Source organism: Podarcis vaucheri (genome assembly GCF_965113315.1).
Source record: "Podarcis vaucheri genome assembly, chromosome: 1".
Classification (NCBI taxonomy): domain Eukaryota; kingdom Metazoa; phylum Chordata; class Lepidosauria; order Squamata; family Lacertidae; genus Podarcis; species Podarcis vaucheri.
Genome location: NC_138759.1, coordinates 79,812,723 through 79,834,856, shown reverse-complemented (window position 1 = coordinate 79,834,856; position 22,134 = coordinate 79,812,723). Strand labels below are relative to the sequence as shown.

Here is a 22,134-nt window from a genome sequence, read left to right as displayed (position 1 = left end):
ATTTGGGGTATTAAAGAAATGTGAAGCCTACAGCACAGGATGGAGACACATAACCCCTATCTCTCATCATTATAATTTGCTCCATCATCTTTTCCTTGCTGCTAAAACCGTGTAGGCAAGTAAGTGAGAAAACACAGCAATTCTGTCCCCCATGAGATTGGATTAATAAAAAATGGGAGTTCATGATCATGCCCAAAATTACCTGGGGGAAACGATCACCAAAATCACTTCCTCACTAAGTGGTTCCCATTCCCCCCCCCCTTTCATAGAAGAGTTTGCAACCAGACATGTTCCTTATATTGACAATGGTGAGCTGCCTGCTTGCTTTCGCTTACTGGTGATGGTTACTTAATGTGTTTTGTCTTACATTTTTCTCAAACTGACTACGTTTGTTTATTGCATTTGTTATTTCCAAAAAATACTTGAATAAGCGTAATGTGTCTGGCAACGAGCACTGGTCAGCAACAAGGGCAAAAGAAGCTGAACTATTGCTTATTGAAACAAATGGAGGCAGCAAAGTAGTTTAAAGAATAATTCATCTTGGGTGAACCTATCACCAACTGCTTTTTTGTTTTATTTGTTTATTACTGTATTGAATTTGGCACTTCCTGAAATTAGTTTCAGAATAGACCAACAAGTCTGGGACCAGCTGCGTGACTTATAAATGCTGTAAGCACTGAGAAATGCAATTGGGAGCTGTGAAGGTGTAGGTTATATTTGCTCTGGAAAAAGATGTTCATTTTTAGCTTGTCAGTTGCTATGCTTCTCCGTGTTTACAGAAGCAAAGGTCTGCCCAGAGACCACCACTTCCCCCTAAATAATGTGTGAAAGAAGTTCAGCAATTCCTCCTCAAATGGAAAAGTGCCCGCAAGCTACAAACTGAGGTAGCTCAAACAAAGAGCTTCACTTCTGCTTGTAGTGCAGAGGTTCTTCTCCACCATTTCCCTGCTTCCCCTAATGATCTTCGGCAAATGTCCTCCTTTGGGTGCTCCCTTTAAATGCTCTGTACAGTGCTTTTATTTTACTTTGTGTTTGTTTCTAATTCTATGTACTGCGCTTATATGGTGGTGTTTCATTTTTTCCGTTTCCTTGTTTTAAACTGCATGATCTGTGGCCCTCCAGTTGGACTCTGTCAGCCCCAGCAGAGATGATGGGAATTATAGTCAACATTTGGAGGGCCACTGGCTAGCTACGTACCTCAGGAAGAACTTTCTGACAGGAACAGCTGTTCAACAGTGGCATAGACTCCCTTGGAAGGTGGCGGACTCTCCTCCACTGGAGGTTTTTAAGCAGAGGTTGGAAGGTCATCTGCCATGGATGATCTGGCTGAAATCCCTGCATTGCAGGGGGTTGGACTAGATGACCCTCGGGGGTTCCTTCCAACTCTATGGTTCTATGATATTCAAGCAAAGACCATCCTTTCTCTGACTAGTATAAATGGTTTAGTGTGAATAATACTGATAGGCAGACCACAGGATGTTCTGAAGGCCTGGATGGAAGACTGCTTGGAAAGAACATGTGTATATACTGACTTCAGTTCCATCCAGGGATAAGGGCGAGAGATAATTAAAATAAATGGTTCATCAGAACTTGATGGTGGTTGAGGAAATGCTCATAGAACTTCATTTTTGCATGAGAACACATTGCAGAAGTTGAACATGAAAAATGGGAGGGGAGAGAGAAAGATGGGTATTAACTGAATAATAAAAAGGCATTGGATTTATTCTTGCATGCAGATTACTGCCTTCTAAACTGCAGGTGGAAATTAATCATGCTGGGTAAATGCAGCTTGATTAATATATTGCTGGCTTATTGGAAAACCATTTCAGTTTTTAATTACATGCACGTCTGCTTCCAAAGGACCAGTTTTTAAAGAAGCAATACGTGACAAAGGTGTATAGCTTGTGTGCTATATTTCTTTAAGAGGAAATGGCCAAATGAGCTCCAATAGGGCGGCCAACTCATTAGGGGGGGGAAACCCTGACCTGCTCTTGGTTTGATCTGCAGTGATTAACAGCGGTGAGAGAGAAAAAACCTAGGTCAGTTAATTCCTGATGAATGAAAATCACCTTCTGCCTGGCACCCTTCTCCCCTTCTCCAGCTTGTTCTGTTCTAACTAGAAAGGTGATCAAAATGTTTTTAATGGTTTGGGAAAAGCTAATTGACTATGAGGTAAATAGGAATACTACCAATATATAATAAATTTGGGTAATCGCTAATTCATATTTGCATTGCTAAATGTAGACAATGGTACATGGGAACAATCCACTAAGTACTGATAGATGAGGTTATCTTTTTAGTATACCTAGCCTTTGACACGGGTGGCACTGTGGTCTAAACCACAGAGCCTAGGGCTTGCTGATCAGAAGGTCGGCGGTTTGAATCCCCACGACGGGATGAGCTCCCATTGTTCAATCCCAGCTCCTGCCCACCTAGCAATTTGAAAGCACGTCCAAGTGCAAGTAGATAAATAGGTAAATAAATACCACTCTGGCAGGAAGGTAAACGGTGTTTCCGTGCACTGCTCTGGTTCGCCAGAAGCAGCTTAGTCATGCTGGCCACATGACCCGGAAAAACTGTCTGTGGAAGCGGACAAAAGCCGGCTCCCCTGGCCTATAGAGCAAGATGAGCACACAACCCCAGAGTCATCCGCAACTGGACCTAACGGTCAGGAATACCTTTACCTTTTAGCCTTTGTACCTAGTGAAATTATTAGCCATGTTGCCCATCAGAATTGAGCAGATTTCACTGAAAAAACAACAACTTAATTATGAAAACATCCACAATGTACTGAAATAATTTGTGGGGGCCATCACTGAAAAGATACAGAGCAGACAAAATTGATAAATAATGTGAGGATAAATACACAGGTGTGTGGTGTGCAAAAACGAGTTCCTTGTGTATATTTTGGGTGGAAGCTTCTGACCCAGATGGATCCCAATGAGTGAGTTCACTGGTGTGCACTGCCTGAGGCATGGCACCTCTTTGAGAGGGCTCTGAGTAAGCCAAATCAGTTTGTGCCTTGGGTAATTTGATAACTTTACCGAGTAGCTAATGAGAAAGGCATCTGCATATTCTGGAGGTCTCAAACTATTATGCATGCTGGCAAGAGACCTTCATATTGATTAGCATAAGCAGAGGTCAGGAAGGACACACTGCAGCTTTCTTTCCTTGTATGCCTAAGCTTTTGCCTTGAATACTTTACTTTACTTTACTTTACTTTACTTTACTGACCACCCTGAAGGTGTGAGGGGCATACTTAAAATGAGAGCAAGACTAAGTGATATTTGACTCATGCATACGATGAAATTCTTATTCACCCAACCTAGAATAATAATACAGCTCTTCTTCACATAATCACACAAATGCTTTCTTTAGTCTTAAAAAAAACACAACCCCTCTTTATCACTAAGCTAGATGACCACACTGGGGGCTCCAATCTATGTCTCTTATTTTTCTTTCTTTATTTTTCTTGCAATTTTGGAACTAAAAGTGTGCATGGTGAAATTGTCCTCTCAATCTTGTCCTCATTTATTAATTTACTACACAGCTGTAGGTTCTGAGAAGCTTGGTGTGGATTATGTATAAAAAAGTCATAAAAATGGCATGAATGCACAAGTAGTTCAAACAAATTTCAAGTGTGCGTGCTATTTTTCAGTAAGAGATCAGTATATTTGTTACTACATATAGTCTGAAAGCTACTCACTGAAAGCTACTCATTTTTCACACACGTTATTCTGAACACCTGGAAATGCTAGGACTCAGGACTCTTAAATCTCATCCTCTGACTTTCACATCTTTCTTCCTAACCTATACAGGTTCTCAAACAAGGACACACACATTGTGTGCATAGGTTAGATACCTGCAGGAGGGGGCAGCATCTGACTGGTATTCCGTCTGCTGGACAGGTGAACAAATGAAAGGATGGGCACAGGAGTCAACTACTTCCATTAGCCTTTCTCAGTGGTATTAGGCTCAACAGCCAGGAGACTCAAGGTCAAGAAATCTGGATGCTGCCTGTAGTTATTCATTAGCGAGAAAAAAGCTCTTGGCACTACTGAAATGTTACCATGCAAATAGTTAATTGACAGCCTGTGTTTTATTTCATTTCATTCTTGTTTCCCAGTCCTTGTGACTCTTTTTTAAAAAAGTAAAATGCCACACTTCTGTTTATTTGTTTACCTGCCCTATGCTCTCGTTCTTACACATTCATATTGCTACATTAATGGTAAATGTTATGAAAAGAACAGGTCAGGAGGGGAGAGATTTAAAAAAATGGAACATGGACAATTTTTTAAGGGATAAAACATTTCCAGTGCTTGAGACGATTTCGGAAAGGGATGCTTTTAGCTGGAGTGACACAACAATCTGGTAAACATCATTTAGAGAATGTGTTTCAATTTGCAATCTGCCTGCACTTTGTCTCCGTGTAATCGCCAGCAACATGACAGCACGTCTTGGGTTAAGCTCCATTACGATTTCAAATAAGACAAAAGGAAGTGGGCAAACAGCATACACAGTCCCTTCTGAAATTGAGAAAGACCTGCCCTACCCTGTCAAGGAAGCTACTCTTTTTAAAGTGGTCTGAGAATTTGTTTACAGCAGGGAACCCCTCTCCAAAGGGGCTGGTTTGCTAAAAAGGCGATCATGTGTGTGGATCGTGGGCAAAGCAGGGCTGAAGACCACAGAAAGCTGCCCTATAGCAAGCTGCACAAGCTCAGTATTGTCTGCACTGACTGGTAGCAACTCCCCAGAGTTCAAAATGGGCTTTTCCCACTCCTGCTTGGAGATGCCAGGGATTGCACCTGGAACCTTTTGCATGCAAAGCCAGTGTTATGATACTGAGTTATGGCTCTTACACAACCTGTACTGGTCTCATAAACTAACAGACTGTTCAGGCCCACTGTCACCAGATATGATGTGGCTGCAATGCAAAAAAAGTAGCTTTTGAGACTTGGAATAGAGAAAGAGGAATATGTGATCAAAGCAGGAATTAGGGCAATTTCATTATGTAGCAGTTTGGCTACCAGATAAATCAGCACACTGGCATAGTTCTGTAACTGAATAGTAATTGGTGACTGGAGGCAGGAATGGGCTGGATGAAGATCAATAAACTGAAACTGAATCCTAACAAGAGGGAGGTACTGAGGAACAGTAGTTCCCAGGTTTGGGAATTAGGGGAGCAACCTATTATGAAGGAGCAGGTGCATAGTCTGGGATACTCTTCCATTCCATGGAGGCCCAGGGGGTGTAATGACATGGAGCACCTATTTCCTGCTCCAGCTGCTTCTCCAGCTACAGCTGCTCCTGTGCAGGCCTTGGTTAGACCACTGTAATGGACACTACATAGGGCTGCCCTTGAAGACAAATTGGAGATTGCAGCTGGTGTAAAATGCTGTTTAAATGGTGTTGGTTAATAAGGCTATGCAAGACCATGTTACACCACTCCTGAAAGATTTGCACTTGTCGCCTATTTATTGCTGAGCCCAATTCAAGGCTGCCTAAAGAAGTGCCTCCCTTTGTCCTGCCATTCCCATGACCTGAGATCTATCAGGGAGGCTCTTTTGGTTATGTCATCATCAAACAAGGTCTGGACTTTCAGCACTCATAACAAGACCTTCTCAGTGGTGGCATCTTGGCTGTGGAACAGTCTTTCCCTGAGTTTAAGAAACACCAAGATTGGCTTAATAATAATAATAAACTTATTATTTATACCCCGCCCATCTGGCTGGGCTTCCTCAGCCACTCTGGGCGGCTTCCAACAAAATATTAAAATACAGTAATGCATCAAACATTAAAAGCTTCCCTAAACAGGGCTGCCTTCAGACGTCTGCAGCCCCAGGTGAAAAGACTTATTTTCCATCAGGCATTTTGTGTAAACAGTTTTGGCTTCTGTATCAGAGTCTGCTTGCAGAGCACAATGTATAAATGTCTTGCTAGGAAGCCCTTTACCAGAGATACAGTGGTACCTCGGGTTACATACGCTTCAGGTTACAGACTCTGCTAATCCAGAAATAGTACCTCGGGTCAAGAACTTTGCTTCAGGATGAGAACAGAAATCGTGCTCCAGTGGCGCGGTGGCAGCAGGAGGCCCCATTAGCTAAAGTGGTGCTTCAGGTTAAGAACAGTTTCAGGTTAAAAATGGACCTCCGGAACAAATTAAGTACTGTATTTTTTGCACCATAACACTCACTTTTTTCCTCCTAAAAAGTAAGGGGAAATGTCTGTGCGTGTTATGGAGGGAATGCCTACGGGTGGCATGCCTACGGATTTTCCTCCTCTAAAAACTACGTGCGTGTTATGGTCGGGTGCGTGTTATAGAGCGAAAAATACGGTACTTAACCCGAGGTACCACTGTATATAAAAATGACATTGCCCCCTCCCCAAACTCAGAATGCCTTACAAAACCTTTTGCATGAACTCTTTCAGCAACATGTATTGTCTCTGGCTTACAATCCCAAATGATGTCATGGTGTACTAGTCCAGAAAAAAAAAGAGTGATTTATGTCAGTAGCCCAGATTTACTGGCTCAAAGGGGCACCATCTTCTACCCTTTGGACTGACAGTTCCAGCGCTGACTGGCAGAAGAAGGTCATTCTCCCAAAAGGGTTTTGTTTGTGATTGTTTTAGCACAGGAACTTTAAATGTCAAAGGTTCGGCCTTCCCATATGAGAAGAAAAGACGCTCGGCACTGAGCATTATAAAATCCTTCTCTCACAAACTTGGGAATAATAGGATGAAATTGGTTAGCAGGAGATTCAGGATAAATAAAACAAGTATACATTCACCTACCCGGTGACATATAATTAAAGTGTGGAATTTGCTACTAAGCTAGTGGGGAAGCCACTGGTTCAGATGTCTTTATAAGGGGATTTGATGAGGCAAATTCTTGGGAGGCAAATGCGACCTGCAACAAAAAACGTTGCAGCATGGAGGCTCCTGCTCACAGTCCCAGCCAACTGCAAGATATGCTATTCCATATTCCATTCCCCCTCCCTGGTTTTCCACACACCCACATCTGCCCTGTGACAGACACTTGTCATTCTGCAGCCAATGAGCCCGCTCTGTCCTCCCTCATTCCCTCAGTGTTTGGTTTTGATACCTTGGGTGGAATTCGCTGTCACATGAAGGTGACTGCTCCATCAGTGAAAGCATTTCTGCTTCCCAGAGGAAACAACTTCCCTTCCCCTACTCCCATGCCCTGCTCTATAGGTCCTCCCAACCCTTCAGGGCAAATTTGGAGAGTGGGGGGAAAGTCCCATTGTGCTAGTGAGACTCATTGCACCGGCTTCTGCTAGCACAAGGACTTAGATTAATTTGGCCCCTTATGTTTATGTATTTTTTTCTAGTTTTTAATATTTTTACAAGATTTGGAATTTCCTTGAGCCTCCTAATGCCCCTTATGAGTTGGCATTGTTATTTTGGCTGTGCAAGGATTGGTGCTCATCCCTGAACTTCAAAAACAAGTAGACGGATGACTATACAGAATCTCCCAGGTTCAGAGGCAGAAGAATAAATATTTTTGCTTCCAAAGCTGTTGTCGTTTTGAAGAAATTTCTTTACAATTATCTTTTTCATAAATTTGGGGCTTTCAAAAGAATATTAAAAGAGCTTAAACTGCAGCAAAAAGGAACGACGTTATGTTCTGACATGAAGTGCTCAGGACATGATGAATGGTAGAGACACATAGTCTAATCAATCCCTGTTATACACAGAAGGGCAGAGCTAATAAAAGAAAAATATAACATTGTCAAAAAAGAACTCTGGCATTTTGCTTTTCTATTTCAAAACAGAATACCGTATTTTTCGCCCTATAAGACGCACTTTTTCCCCTCCAAAAATGAAGGGGAAATGTGGGTGCGTCTTATGGGGCGAATGCAGGCTTTCGCTGAAGCCTGGAGAGCGAGAGGCACCGGTGCGCACCGACCCCTCTCACTCTCCAGGCTTCAGGAAGCTATCCGCTAGCTGTGGGAGACCCAGCTCTCCCAGGGCTAGCGGAGAGCTTGCCTGCACCCAGAAGCTTGGGGCGCGCTGACCTCCGCACGCCCCAAGCTTCTGTATTAGCGCAGTGGCCCGCTAGCCGTGGGAGAGCTCCGTGGCTCTCCCAGGGCTAGCGGACTGCTTGCCGGCACCCAGAAGCTTGGGGCGCGCTGAGCTCTGCACGCCCCAAGCTTCGGGATTAGCGGAGCGCACCTGGGGGGAAAATAAATTTTCCCCCCCTTTATTTCCCCCCAAAAAACTAGGTGCGTCTTATGGGCCGGTGCGTCTTATGGGGCGAAAAATACGGTAGTTCTACACGAGGAGATATATATATAGATATATACACACACACATACACAGTGGTACCTCTGTTTACAGACGCTTCAGGTTACAGACTCCACTAACCCAGAAATAGTACCTCGGGTTAAGAACTTTGCTTCAGGATGAGAACAGAAATCATGCGGTGGTGGCAGCGGGAGGCCCCGTTAGCTAAAGTGGCACCTCAGGTCTCAGGTTAAGAACAGTTTCAGGTTAAGAATGGACCTCCAGAACGAATTAAGTTCTTAACCTGAGGTACCATTGTGTGTGTGTGTGTGTGTGTGTGTGTGTGTGTGTGTGTGTATGGAAGGAATGGGAATTTAGGCAGTATATTTAGGCAATAAATGCTATTCACAGTCACTCCAAATCCCATACCTATTTACCACTGAGTGATCTGCCACCAGAACATTCCTAATCGTTCTGTTATAATAAGATAGGGCATGTTTAGCTAAACTGAAGGGTAGCCTGAATTTAGGCATATTTAAATGAGAGTAAATTTACATCAAGTTTCTGGTAACCTCTAGATTAGGTTACTGCAATGTGTTATATGTAGGGCTGCCCCTGAAGATGGTTTTGCTGGTGCAAAATTCAGTGGCCGGGTTGCTCACTGGGGCAAGATGGCTTGAGCATGTAACCCCAATCCTGGCCTGACCGCACTGGCCAGCAATTAGTTCCCCCCAAAAAAAACCCTGTGTTGCAATATTTTGCAATATATTATCTACTAACTATTAGCCTATGTGTTGTGTTTGTATTGTTGTGACCAATTAGTTTCCGGCAGGGTGGATTTGATTTAAATCAAATCGATTTAAATCACGATTTAAAGCACTAGTCAGCAAGACTTGATTTAAATCACTATGGTTTAAATCATAGTTTAGAGGTCCTGGGCCCTAAGGAAGTCAGACTATCCTCCACCAGGGCCAGGGCCTTCTCAGTGATGGCTCCAACCTGGTGGAATGCTCTGTCCCATGAGACTAGGGCCCTTCAGGATTTAATTCCTTCCATCAGGCCTGTAAGACAGAGCTATTCCTCCTGGCCTTTAATTTGAATTTAGCCTGATCTTTTATTTCCCTTCTCTTCCCTCCCCCTCCCCTTTTATGCAGATCACCCGCTCTGAGAACCCACAGCTAATTCTCCCCTGGCCTCCTCACTGGCCCAAGTAGGACCAATTCAGCCAGCTAGCGCTGGGGATTATCTAATTGATCTTGATTTTTGAATTTTATTGTTATTCATGTTTTTATACTGTATTTTATGCTGCTTTTATAATTAATTAAGTGTTTTAAAGTGTTTTAAATTTGTTGTTAGCCGCCCTGAGCCCGGTTTTTGAACCAGGAAGGGTGGGGTATAAATAAAAAATTATTATTATTTATTATTATTATTAGAAATACATTGACAGATAATTATGAAATTATTGTGAGGTTTAATAAGTTAACTGTTTATATTTGGACAATTTTTCTGCTGTACTTGACTGGAAGGAGAAAAATTATCATTTCCTTAATAAAAAGTTAAACAATTTAACTAAAACAATATTATAGCATATGTATCCATGTTTGCTAACTGATGTGGTTAAACGATTTTAAAAAACACACCTTGGACTGAGTTTTAGCATGGGAAAACTTAAAACAAATCCTTATTTCCTGATGAATAGCCTTTGGACCATAATGTAACTTAAATAGAAAACTATCTTTAGAAAGATTTTTCCTCCTAAAGTATTTTATTTTAAAAATCCAATTTAAATAAAAAAAAATCTGTTTTAAATTTTAAAAAGTCCTATTATTATTATTGTAAAAATTGATTTTTATCCACCATGGTTTCCGGGTCCAATACAAAGTGCTGTTTTTGACTTATAAAGCCTTAAATGGCTCAGGACCATAATACCTCAAGGATTGCCTCTCCCCATATGAACTGACCCAGACCCTGTAGCCACCCTCTGAGGCACTTCTTTGTGTGCCTCCTCCATGAGAGGTCTGGAGGGTGGCAACACGAGAACGGGCCTTTTCTGCAGTGGCTCCCCATTTGTGGCATGCTCTCCCCAGGGAGGTTCCCCTGCCACCTCTGTTACATATATTTAGGTATAGGGGCAAAACATTCCTCTTCTCCCAGGCCTTTGATTAATTAAACAATCTATGGTCTTTTAAACTGTTGGGGGGGGGTAGAGTATTGTTTTTGTTTGCTACTATGTTATGCACTTTTGTGTTTTAATGTTGTTTCTTCTTGTGACCGTGTTGGATTTTCTTGGCAATTTGTCTTGGGATACTACTTCACATACATTATCTCTGTAATCCTTGCAACAACAAGGCAAGGTCAGCGTTATTGTTCTCTTGCTGTTGGGGGGGGGGTGAGGCTAAAGCTGAGAGATAGAGGCTTGCCTATGCCCATCTAGTGACTTTAATTGGCAGAGATGAGATGTGGCCTAGGGATTTTCTACCTCTTAACTCCTGTGCGTTCCCACTATATCACACTATACCAGCTTCCTATGTGACTGATAGAAATAGAAGTAAAATCCTGCCACATGGCTCTACAGAGCCCCCAAATGGAAAGTCATATTTGTATGTGATCATGAAAGGTGGGTAAACACATTATTCAAAATAATACCTGATAGGTCTCCAAAGACCATAGCACAGGGGTAATTAGGAAAATCATCTCCTTCATAACCATATGCTGAAAAGAAAAGGAAGGCGTGTTCCATCCCTAATAACTGATTTTTGGGGATAATATTTTACCCATTACATAATTATATGTTACCATAATTCCCTAACATGAGCCCCATCTCCCAGGATACATTTGGATGAAAGGTAGCCTACAAAAACCTTCAGATACTAATCAGACAGACAGACAGACAGACAGACAGACAGACAGACAAACAAACAAGAATCTTCCCCAAAAGTTATTTGGACAGAATAGTTAAGGGAATCATTTGTTCCAGCTTCTTCTCTTAAGTGGTGGGGTTGGAGGAATCCATTAATTCCCATGATGCTACTTGTAAAGAAACAAGTTCTCTGTCCTACAAGAGTGGCGATAAAAAGGTCATTTCCACAAAGTGCTTTTTTTTTGCAATGACCATTTCACATTTTGTTCTAGAAGGGAAGAAACAAATGGAGTGCCAGAATTTCCAAGGGGGACTGAGGGTTAAGACCCTTTGCCCGTGCGAAGTGACTCAGACTCTATGCCAGCAAAGTAAAGACCCCCAAAAATGTTTTGCAATTTTGACTCCTACATTAAATTAATTTTTAAATTAACGTTAGCTGGATTTACATTCTTCTTGTGATTTTGCACAACTCAGTTCATGAGTGCTGCACTTTCATTTTCATCACTTATTGTGCTTCTGGTCCTTCAACTGATAAGCTTATTAGTTTATTCATTAACCGTACAAGTTATAATTATTTGATTAAATCTGCATTCATGAATAAAATAATAAAAGCATTATTCCTTTGCTTTTAGATGATGAATTCCTGTTTCACAGCAGGCACGGTCTTAGATGAGACATTCCCTCCTGCAGGACAGGAGGAGAAACACACCTTCTTAAAGCCACAGCAACATCTGCCACCACTTTGGCTGCCCCACCCCAACAAAAATCCTGACTACTAACGCCCATGTCTGCCACCCACAGTTTTTGTAAGCACTTGCATTAAAAATAATTAAGAGTGTTTCTTCAAAATTTGCTACCTGATCATTCAAGGGCATATTTCGACTCCATTTAAATATTTTAAATTAACCAATTACACTGAAGCCCTAAACATGACAATCCAGCCCTATAGAACTTAGAGCACTAATGCCCCATTCTCAGAAAATATTGTCTCTATCGGGTCTAGGAACTTCCTTTAACATAGTAAAAATGATTATCAGTTTTTAATCATAGTGTTATCCATTTGCTCTGCAAAGTCCACACATCTTTGCTCCTGGCTGTGCCTTAGGATATTCTGTTTGAAGGCTGAATGTGCTAGGAAACATGTTATATTTTGTACATATAGAGTTTGTGTGCTTATCTTCCCCGAGAAAGCTATTTATCTTGCCACAGAGGTGCCTGTTGCAATTGTTCTTTGGAGTATAGTTTGCACCAGTGTCACACAGGCACCTGCTGGATATTATCTGTGATGTCAGGAATGACGCAACACAACTGCAGTCTCCCATAGATGCAAGGTTGCGAACGTGAACTTTTTCACCCAACTTTAAAAGGGGGAAAAATAAAAGTGTATGGAAGGCAATGCATTTTCGTGCAGCAAGGCTGCATTTATCCACCAGTAGTTTTGAAAGATGTCAAAGGCAGAAAGGTTGTCCATCACGAGCCATCCAGCCATTCTAGGCAACTTTACTCCGGGAGGGGAGAAAATGCTTTTATTTGCAGACTTCTCCCTGACCCTGTTTGCCAGTAGCTATCTGCCCTCTCCCTTTTATCAGATTTGTAGGAAGCCTACCACGAGGCGACATCTACCGCGGTAACTGCCCTGGGTGGGAATCCCGCAAAAACAGACATTCTCGGGACCTCCCGATTGTCTGGCAACGCCTCAGGTTCCCTGTGGCGACTTCGTGCCCTGAGAAACCTTCTAAGGAGCTGCACGTGCGAGCGCTCAAACCAGGGTGCTGGCGGGTCTCTGGGCGGTAGGTGGCAGATTTTGGCGCGACGTCGCCTGGGACTCCTGCCAGTCGTTGCGAGGCGCAGGAACCACGGGTCTCCCGCTCCCCACTTGTGCCCGGATTGCGCCGCGGAGGGCGCTGCTGATTGGCCGTCGGCTCCTCGCGCGCGGCCCAGCCCGGCCTCCCCGTCAGAGCGCCCTCCCTCTGTCCAGTCAGCTCGCTTTCCTCGCCTCGAGGTGACCCACTTGTAGCTCGCGCCGGGGCAGCAGAGCTGGGCTCGAGCGGGAGAGAAAAGTGAGCGGGAATTGCAAGGGTCCGGCGCGTGCGTTGCGCGCGGACGCGTTTCCTCTTCTAGTCCTCGAGGACTTCTTCCTTCTTCCCGTCCGGCTGCTGGCGAGGGTCGAGCGGGAAAGAAAACTTCGGGAAAGGGGCCGCGCCGCCTCGGCGAGGCGAGAAGCAGAGCGCGCCGGCTGCTGAGAAGCCCCTCGCGAGCAGGGACCGGGCGGCGCCGAGCCTCGGCGTCTCTCTTGCCGCCTTTTGCTCGCCGGGATCGCTCCCCTGGCTCGGCGATGGAGTGGGGCAGCCTGGGCGCTGGCTCCCGCCCAGGCGAGGTGACTCTCTTTCGCCAGCCGAGCCCTGCCGTTTAGGGACCATGAGCCCGTGAAGCTCTTTGGCCTTGTAGCTCGTCAGGCGCAGAAGCGACCGTCGGCGGGACGCGGGTGCTAAGGGAAAGGGCGGCGAGCGGGAGCCATGGGGGCCAACAGCACCCCCGCCTTCAATGCCACCGACGCCTGCCCCACTCCCGAAGAGGAGCCGGACTACAACTTCGCCGCGCTGGTCTTCGGCGTCTTCCTCATCCTCTTCATCATCAGCGGGAATTTGCTGGTGTGCCTCAGCGTGTGCACCGAGAAAGCGCTGAAGACCACCACCAACTACTTCATCGTCAGCTTGGCCGTGGCAGACCTGCTCCTGGCCATCCTCGTGTTGCCTCTCTACGTCTTCTCAGAGGTAAAGTCCATCGCCTTTTCCTCTCGCCTCGCTTTCCTCTTTCCCCCTCGCGAAGGTAATTTCCCATGCAACCTTTATTTGAAGGGGTGGGAGCAGGCACCACCTATGTTAATAAATATCCCTTATTTTGAAGCACGACTATATATACTTCAGAAGGTGAGGTGCAACGAGTGGCCAGGACTTTAAAGAGAGTTGTGCAGCAGGAGGGGATTTCAAGGTAGGTGCCGTTTGCTGCGTCCTAGTGTTGCCCAAGGAGGAGAAAAGCAGGACCTGACGGGATTTCTCTTTCCCACAACTCTCCAAAAGGTCCCCAAATCCTTGTCGACTATTGCAGATTTGAATGCCACAGGGCAGCCTTTGCAGGAGAGCTTGTGGTGCCTTGTGGGCATGTTTGGGATCCTGTAATGGAAATCCTGTGAAATGTTGCTTCAGTGCTTAGACCTTGCACATAGTTGTCAGGGACTTGCTGTGGGACTTCATGGAGTTTGGGGGTGTTGTGCTGTCTAGGTGAGCCTGCGGGGCTAACTGGGAGCAGAGAGCACACCTCTACATTGTAATCTTTGTAGCTGCTGTGCGGACAGTGTCTCTTGCATGAGCCTGCGAGAGACAGTGAGGCAGGCAGAGCATCAGCACAGACTGAGCCTGTCTAGTGGTTGAGAAAGACCCGTGCAAATGTGTTCAGACCAGAACAGATGCCGCAGTTCTGTGGTGCCCTAATTTCTTTGAAGTTTTCTGCTAACGGTATGATTGTTGGCACTTCAATATGTAATGCTAGGTGGATAAAGGCATATTACACAGCCACAGGTCTGGGCGTTGGTTGAATATTGTCAGGACTACGGTGATACAGGAGCAATGGCCTATTGATGATGATGGGTTGTTTTACTATGTCATCTGTGGGTATATACCGTGTTTCTCCGTATATAAGACTAGGTTTCCCCCCTAAAAAATAATGTCCCAAATTTGGGGGCATCTTATACACGGGGGCCATCTCCCTCCATTTTCTTAAATCAGAGTCCTGAAAAATAGGGGGCGTCTTATACATGGGGGTGTCTTATAGACAGAAAAATACGGTAGTTCTTCTTTGTGACAGTAGCGTTTGGGTTTTTTAACATATGAGGAGTGGAGGTATGTAAGTAGGGGATTTGTCCAAACTATTCAGTATGTCTGTTATAGAAGTGGCATTTGTGCTTAGATCTCTTTGGTCCAAGTCCAACATTTCCTCAATACTGACTAATCTTAAATAGCTAATTTGCAACAATTTTACCATAGAATCTGATGCTAAAGTTGCAAGTGTCTTTATAACCTGGGGAAATTAGCTAGGAAATAAAACGAAATGTGTTTTCTATCCAAGTTTCAGCAGCATGGGGCATTATGGATTTATGTAGCATAAACACTGTTACATAGTCATGGTTTGAAACTAAACATAAGGTTACTCCTGAAGAAGTTCAACCAAGGTTCTAGGACATCTGCTAAGGAATGCAGCCTAAACTTTTGTGGTTTTGGGTAGTTTGCAAGCAGTGTGTGGACAGTGGTTGCAGCTAGGGCTGGATCTTAGGGCTGAAGCTCAGGGCTCCTCAGCCAAGGTTGCTCACTGAGGAACACCCAGAGAATGACAGGTGGGGGTGGCAATGGCACTGGGGTTTCTACGGGCGTGCTAGAGCCAACCGGGGGTGATGGTCATTGTTGCAACATCTTTCTTATTTCCTTCCTCTTTTATTAAACAAAATATGTACTTGGGACCAGACAGGCAGACACATACTTAGTCATTTTATTGTTTTTACTTCAAGAAATATATTATCTCTTTCTACAAAAACGTGCTGCTTATTTTCATGCAAACACCTTTACCATCAGGGCAGCACAAATGAGCTCCATTTTGTTCCTGCAGTCACAGCGGGGTTATGATTTAAATGAGTTCAAAATGTGAAACTAATCAGGGTTGGCAAACTGTTTTTTGTTTGCTTTTTGTCCTAACGTGTCAGGAATGTACAATCAGCTTTACAGCATGGAATGGCAGAGGAGGGCAAGTAGAGAAGTATTACCAGATGATGTAATATACACAGCCACCTTTTTTGGGGGTGGGTGGGTGGGTGCCTATAAGACCATTAAGTCAAGGATCTAAACTTATCTAGCTTTGCCACTCTGTCCTGATCTCATGCAAAACATTTGGAAAATCAGAAGTTGAGATAAACGAGGGCACTGTTAGTGCTAGTTAAGTGAGCTAACTGATACATGGGAGATTTACAATGTCCAGGTGGATCTCAGATAAGCCCAAATGGCAGATGAAGCAGAAATTCAAGTGCTTCTTGCAGATTTGGAAAGCAAATTGTTCCAGAGCTGAACATTTGTTTAGCTTTGGTTTCTTTGTCACTGAAAATTTGTGTGGCATCTGAGGAAGATAAAACTCATGGGAAGCTTGAATTAGGATGATTTGCCTTGCTGTTTGCTAGGGGTTATTTTGTGGGGCATTGATATGTGTGCATGCATGCCTGCTACAGGTTTCTGTTTTACAGCATAACCAAGAATTAATGTTCAAAGTAGGTGTGCCATTCCCTCTTAGATCTGATTCAAAGTCATTTGGAGTTAATGGAAGTCTTGTGAGGCAGAGGTGTGAGAGGAGCTAAATGTGGAGTAGATTGAATGTCAGAAATATGTATTAGAATATGAATTAGAAACAGTGATGCGACACATACCACACCCTATTATTATCCATTATCTTAGCAGGCTGTTATTAGATGAAAAAAGCACTTATGTTTCCAAGGGTACCTCTAATTTAAAGAAGAAAAGAAGCCTTTTGAGCTAAAACATTCTTCCCATTTACATGCAAGTGAATGCAGCTTTTGGGTAATGCTTGCTTGGCTCCTGATCTCATAAAGGTAAAGGTACCCCTGCCCGTAAGGGCCAGTCTTGACAGACTCTAGGGTTGTGCGCTCATCTCACTCTATAAGCCAGGAGCCAGCGCTGTCTGCAGACACTTCCGGGTCACGTGGCCAGCGTGACAAGCTGCATCTGGCGAGCCAGCACAGCACATGGAACGCCGTTTACCTTCCCGCTTTGTAAGCGGTCCCTAATTATCTACTTGCACCCGGGGGTGCTTTCGAACTGCTAGGTTGGCAGGCACTGGGACCGAACGACGGGAGCGCACCCCGCCGCGGGGATTTGAACCGCCGACCATGCGATCGGCAAGTCCTAGGCGCTGAGGTTTTACCCACAGCGCCACCCGCATCCCTGATCTCATAGTCCATTGAAATAAACTGGAAAATAATATCCACCAGCTTTTGATCCTCGTGTATCTCTGCTTTAAAGCACACAAGTCTGTATTTAGCTCTCTATTCTGTTGCATGTGCAGTTCTTAAAGACTCATACTGATTTTCTCTGCAAATTGTCTAATATTGTTCAGTTTCAAATAATGAAACAGTGGTTAGAGGAACACATTATTGAGTCCTTGGTTCTGTTGTATCTCTGACCCTTTGAGATACTTTATCATTTTTCCATTTGCAAAATGTTGATGACAATATGGTTTCAGCAAAGTTTGAAGTAGTAACATCCATGAAACCTGTGATGTGCAAGGAGGGTAGGGAGTTATTTTGACTGATTATATACAGAATGCAAAACCTGTATCAACTAGCCATTATAGGACTCAGCGAATTGCTGAGAAAGATTTTGAATCCTGAAACACTGATATTCAAAAGTTACCAGGAGAGCATGGCTTACATAAAAGAGAGGTGCTCAATGGAATTTCCCAAACATCCCAGGGCAAATAGATATGCAGCAGTCAGTGGTGCTCAAAATCTATGAACACAGGTAGAGCACAGGGTTAGAAGACCCACACATGTATGCATCACATAAAATCCAGAGCAAGAGGCGGGCAGGATTTCCAAATGTTTTATGAGATTAGTATGACTTAGAAGTAGAGAGTCGGCCGCAGAACAGGGCCTGGAAAAGATGGGAGTGTTTGGATGATTTGGGAACTGTGGCACTGCAGGGAAGTGTTGGAGCAAACATGCACGACTCATAACCTATAAGGCTGAATGTAGCCAACTACCCATCTATTGTCGCATCCAAGGTACTTGACAGGCTCCCTGTTTTCACATTTCTGGGCAGGTAGCACCTCAAAAAAAAAAAAGGTTAAATTTGTTGCTGGTAGTTAAAGGCTACACAGGCCTGTACTAGGAGATATACAACGTCATAGCATATACAACACATGGTAAAGGAAGAGGAGCTGTAGCCTCCAGAGCGTAGCTGTTTTCTGCTGAATTGGCAGGTGTTCATATTCCAACAAGGGCATAAAACCCTGGCGAAGACATGTACTGTATGGAAGTACAGTACATACATTTCCAAAATTTGTGTGTGTGATGTGATGTGAAGCTGTTTAGAAAGCTAGAGATATCTCCCTGTCCTACTGAAGTGTGAGGATTGCCCACCTCATTCAGGGTAGCCCAATATTGATGTAACGACCCATGTGTTCCTTGAAAACGGTGTTTCTTGTGCCCATTAAGGACACAACATGTCTGTACAATGAAGGTTCTCCACAAGCTGCAGCACAGTGAACAGAAATGTGCCTCCCTGTGATAGGCAGAACCCGCTTTGCCCAACCGATAGGGAAAGGCAAAATAGCCAAGGAAAAGAGGGATGCATGCGTTGCAAATAAACTTTGGTATGCAGTGACAACACACATAGGTTTTTGGCCATGTTCCTCAATCTCTTTGCTGCCTTAATCTGACAGATTTAGTTTAATTGCTCCAAGAAAAATTATGAGCTGCATTTTGGGGGCATTTATGACCCTTATGACCCTTTTTAAGGGGGGGGGTTCTTACCTTTGCTTTGTCCTTTAGACATATGCCACTGTGACTTCTTCAGTCAAGTGATGCTTGAAAGCAGTCATCCTTCCCCTTCTTTGGGCTTTTCACCATGTAGCAATAATATTTTAAATATTTCCAGCAATTGTATCATAGCTTTTAATGATTATTTTAAGGTGAATAATTTGTTGGTGACAGGTTTAGCTCACTGAAAATCTAATGAAGGTTGGTGATCAGATTCCGGTTTTGCTCTTGTTTAAAAATGAGCCTAATTAGTTTATTATGATGGTGCCAATCATCCCATGGTAGAAATAAATTTGGTGCCTCAGATGGAAAATACAAGAGATGTCTTATGGAAGGAAAAACTACAATAATTTCAATAAATGATCATTTATAGATGGGGAGGGGAAGGGATGTCACTTTGATGCTGCTAATGCAGTGCTTTGACTTCACCCCCCAGAGGCACACTCCATTGTCTCTCGACGGATGCCAACCAACCATAGCTGGGAGTTAGAGGCTGTGGCCTCCAGATGTTGTTGGATTACAAATCAGTCTCCATCATCCCTGACTGTAGGTCATGTTGGCTGGGGCTGATGAGAGCTGGAGCCCAACAACATCTGGAAGGCCAAAGGTTAGACACCCCCTTTGTAGGGGGAAGAGGGGACGGCAAACATTGGTTGTGCTGCTAGCTGCCTTCCCCTTGCACAACTATTAGGTGCAACAGCTTCCTCACTTGTACAATATTTGAAGTTGAACAGTTAGATATAATGATACATATTTTGACCACTTCAGGGTGATATTAGCCTTTTTTAACCCTCCCTTTCTCAGTTGCTCCCGAAGTGTACCAGATTCTGCTTTGTGGACTGCAAAAAAGCTACAGTACGGTAATTCCCACAGTGCTCAGCAATTGGATCATGCTGCACTGATAGCATATCAGAAGAATAAGCTTTAACCCAGTAGTTTGGTTTTTTTTTAAATCTAGGAATGGGAACATAAAAATGGAAGCACCCCATATTTGGAAGTAGAAGCAGTTGTTAAATGCTTATAATTTGAGCATAATGAGAGCATTTCACCAGAGGCTTATCATTCAGTGAAGGAGTGAACAAACAGGAGATGGAGATCTGTAGTTGTAAGATGCATAAATCATTAGATTGATTTGAACATCTGGGTATAATGTCAAGATCTTGAGTTATTTTTATGTGCCTTCTGGAGCTAGTGCTGATTTAACACTGTGCAGTGGCTTTACCACATTCAAGTCTGGGAAAGGTCTTCAGAGTAACATGCTTTTTAGCTTCCTCCCTCCCCACCCCAATCCCTTCACAGCTCATCACTAGCAGGAATTCTTTCCCTTGCTCCACTGGTCATAACTAGAGTTAAGGATCTCATTGGCACCAGATTTTTTTATGGCTAGCAATAACTAGGTTTCCTTGGAATCTGGATATACTGACTAGCTTTAAATCCTGGTAAAAGGTTACTCTGGTTAGTGCTAACCACAGTTAGTTCTGGTGCTTTAAAGTCCATGGGGAGTAGAAATTTGTGCAAGACAGTCTAACCATCCCTACAACAAGGGGTAGTGATCCCATAGTCAACTCCATGGTTACTGGTGTTAGTCTACACCAGACCCCAGCTTCTGAACGCTTTAAGGGATTTTTCCTTCCTCTCACCTGTGAGATCTAAAATTATAGACCTCACACAGCAACATCACCTTTGTTTTGATGTATGTGTTTCTTTATATATCATGCCAGGAGCAGGGACTCTATTAGAATTACACAATGCCTCTGGGGTTGCAATCAGACCAGAAGGGTTGTCAGCTCTGCCGATATCCCTGTAGTCTCTTTTATTTCCTCCTGTCAAGAGCACACAAATTCTGCTATAAACCATTTGGAGTCGTTAGAGCACTGTGGGGTGATTTTCTCTCTCCATTAAGATCCTAGTAGCCCTTTCTATCATCTCCAGTGTGGATTCTATTAGTTTTGGATGAAAGGTGATGCCAGCAGGCAGTCAATTCAATATTAAAGCTTTTGCTGGGTTGTTGCTGCCTATTCAGTCAAACCAGGGTTAACCACTTAGCTACTTATTTTAATACAATTCATTAGGAAAGAAGAGTGAATCACCAGTGGTTGGCTAAGCGATTCCCCTCTTGGTTTTTTTTGGGGGGGGTTGGTGCATTTTGCTTGCTGGGAGGGGACACAATAACACTCTTTAACAAGTGAAGGTTGATTTGTTATTCAACAAGGAAAGTCTCATCAGCCTAATGGTGGGCTTTCTTGTTCCCAATTCTACAGAAAACAGTATCATGTTTAGTCTTATTTCTTTTCTTCTTTTTAATTTACTCAGCATGCAATATATTTGTTATATTGGGCTGCATATAATAAGGCAGTCACATTCTGTTGAATAGAAATCCTTACCAATTGTGAAGTGCATCTCCTTTGACTTCATAGGTGTCTTTATCTTACGAAATCTAGCAATGACACAAACAGAGACCAAGAGGTCATTGATGCCAACTGAGGAAACACTGGGCCTGAACACACACCACCATTTCTCTCAAGTTTCTGAGTCTAGACCCCCACAGTTCATAGCTGCCCCCATCCTAGCTTAGTTTCATCAAGGAACTGATAAACTTGTGTCCAAGAGCTAGTGTGTTAACATAGGCAACATCCCTGGTAGAGATGACAGAATGCTGGACTTTGGAGTAGATGCCCCACTAAGGTTTTGTGTACGCCACAGCAAGAGGTCAGAGCTGGAGAAGTATAGTCTGACTCAACAATTGTTTTGCTTATTTGTGTTAGGTTGTCAAGTTAGATTTTTTTCATCGCGCTTTAATATTGTGTTCAGAAGCTGTTTTATGGCTATTTTATTTTACTTTATTTCTGTGTATGTTTACATAATGAGTACAATTTGCAGTGTGTGTGTGTTTGTGTTTGAATGGTCCTGACTTTTTCTATGTTGTCTTAGAAATAATCATTTCTGTTTTTGATGTTCTCTGTGGAACATGTAATCTGTTCCTTGTCCTCTGTCCAGGGTCCTGAAACAGCTCTCACTTGCTTCCCTTGCTGAAGTGCACCCTCCTGGCTCACCTGTAGATTTGGGGAGAGGATGGCGCTGTGGTTTAGACCACGGTGCCTCTTGGGCCTGCTGATCAGAAGGTCAACAGTTTGAATCCGTGCAACGGGGTAAGCTTCCATTGGTCTATCCCAACTTCTGCCAACCTAGCAGTTCAAAAGCATACCAGTGCAAGTAGATAAATAGGTACCACTGTGGTGGGAAGGTAACCTGTCTGTGGACAAACGCCGGCTCCCTTGGCCTGAAGCGAGATGAGCGCTGCACCTCATAGTCGCCTTTGACAGCACTTAACCATCCAGGGGTCCTTTATCTGTTTTACCTACCTGCTTTATCATGATAGGACAATAGGATGTACACAAAATAATATCAGGTGTGTTTGCATAAGGGCAATCAAAAT

General features: G+C 43.6%; 1 protein-coding gene across 1 annotated transcript in view; it reads left to right on the top strand.

The window, feature by feature from the left end:
* Positions 1-12,496: 12,496 nt before the first annotated feature.
* The window catches only part of DRD4 (dopamine receptor D4), a 35,367-nt gene continuing 25,729 nt past the window's right edge, over positions 12,497-22,134 (top strand). Inside the window, exon 1 of the mRNA XM_082216270.1 lies at positions 12,497-13,878. Within this exon, the coding sequence (XP_082072396.1) occupies positions 13,621-13,878 (258 nt within the window). The 5' untranslated portion in view covers positions 12,497-13,620. The remainder of the gene's footprint in view (positions 13,879-22,134) is intronic.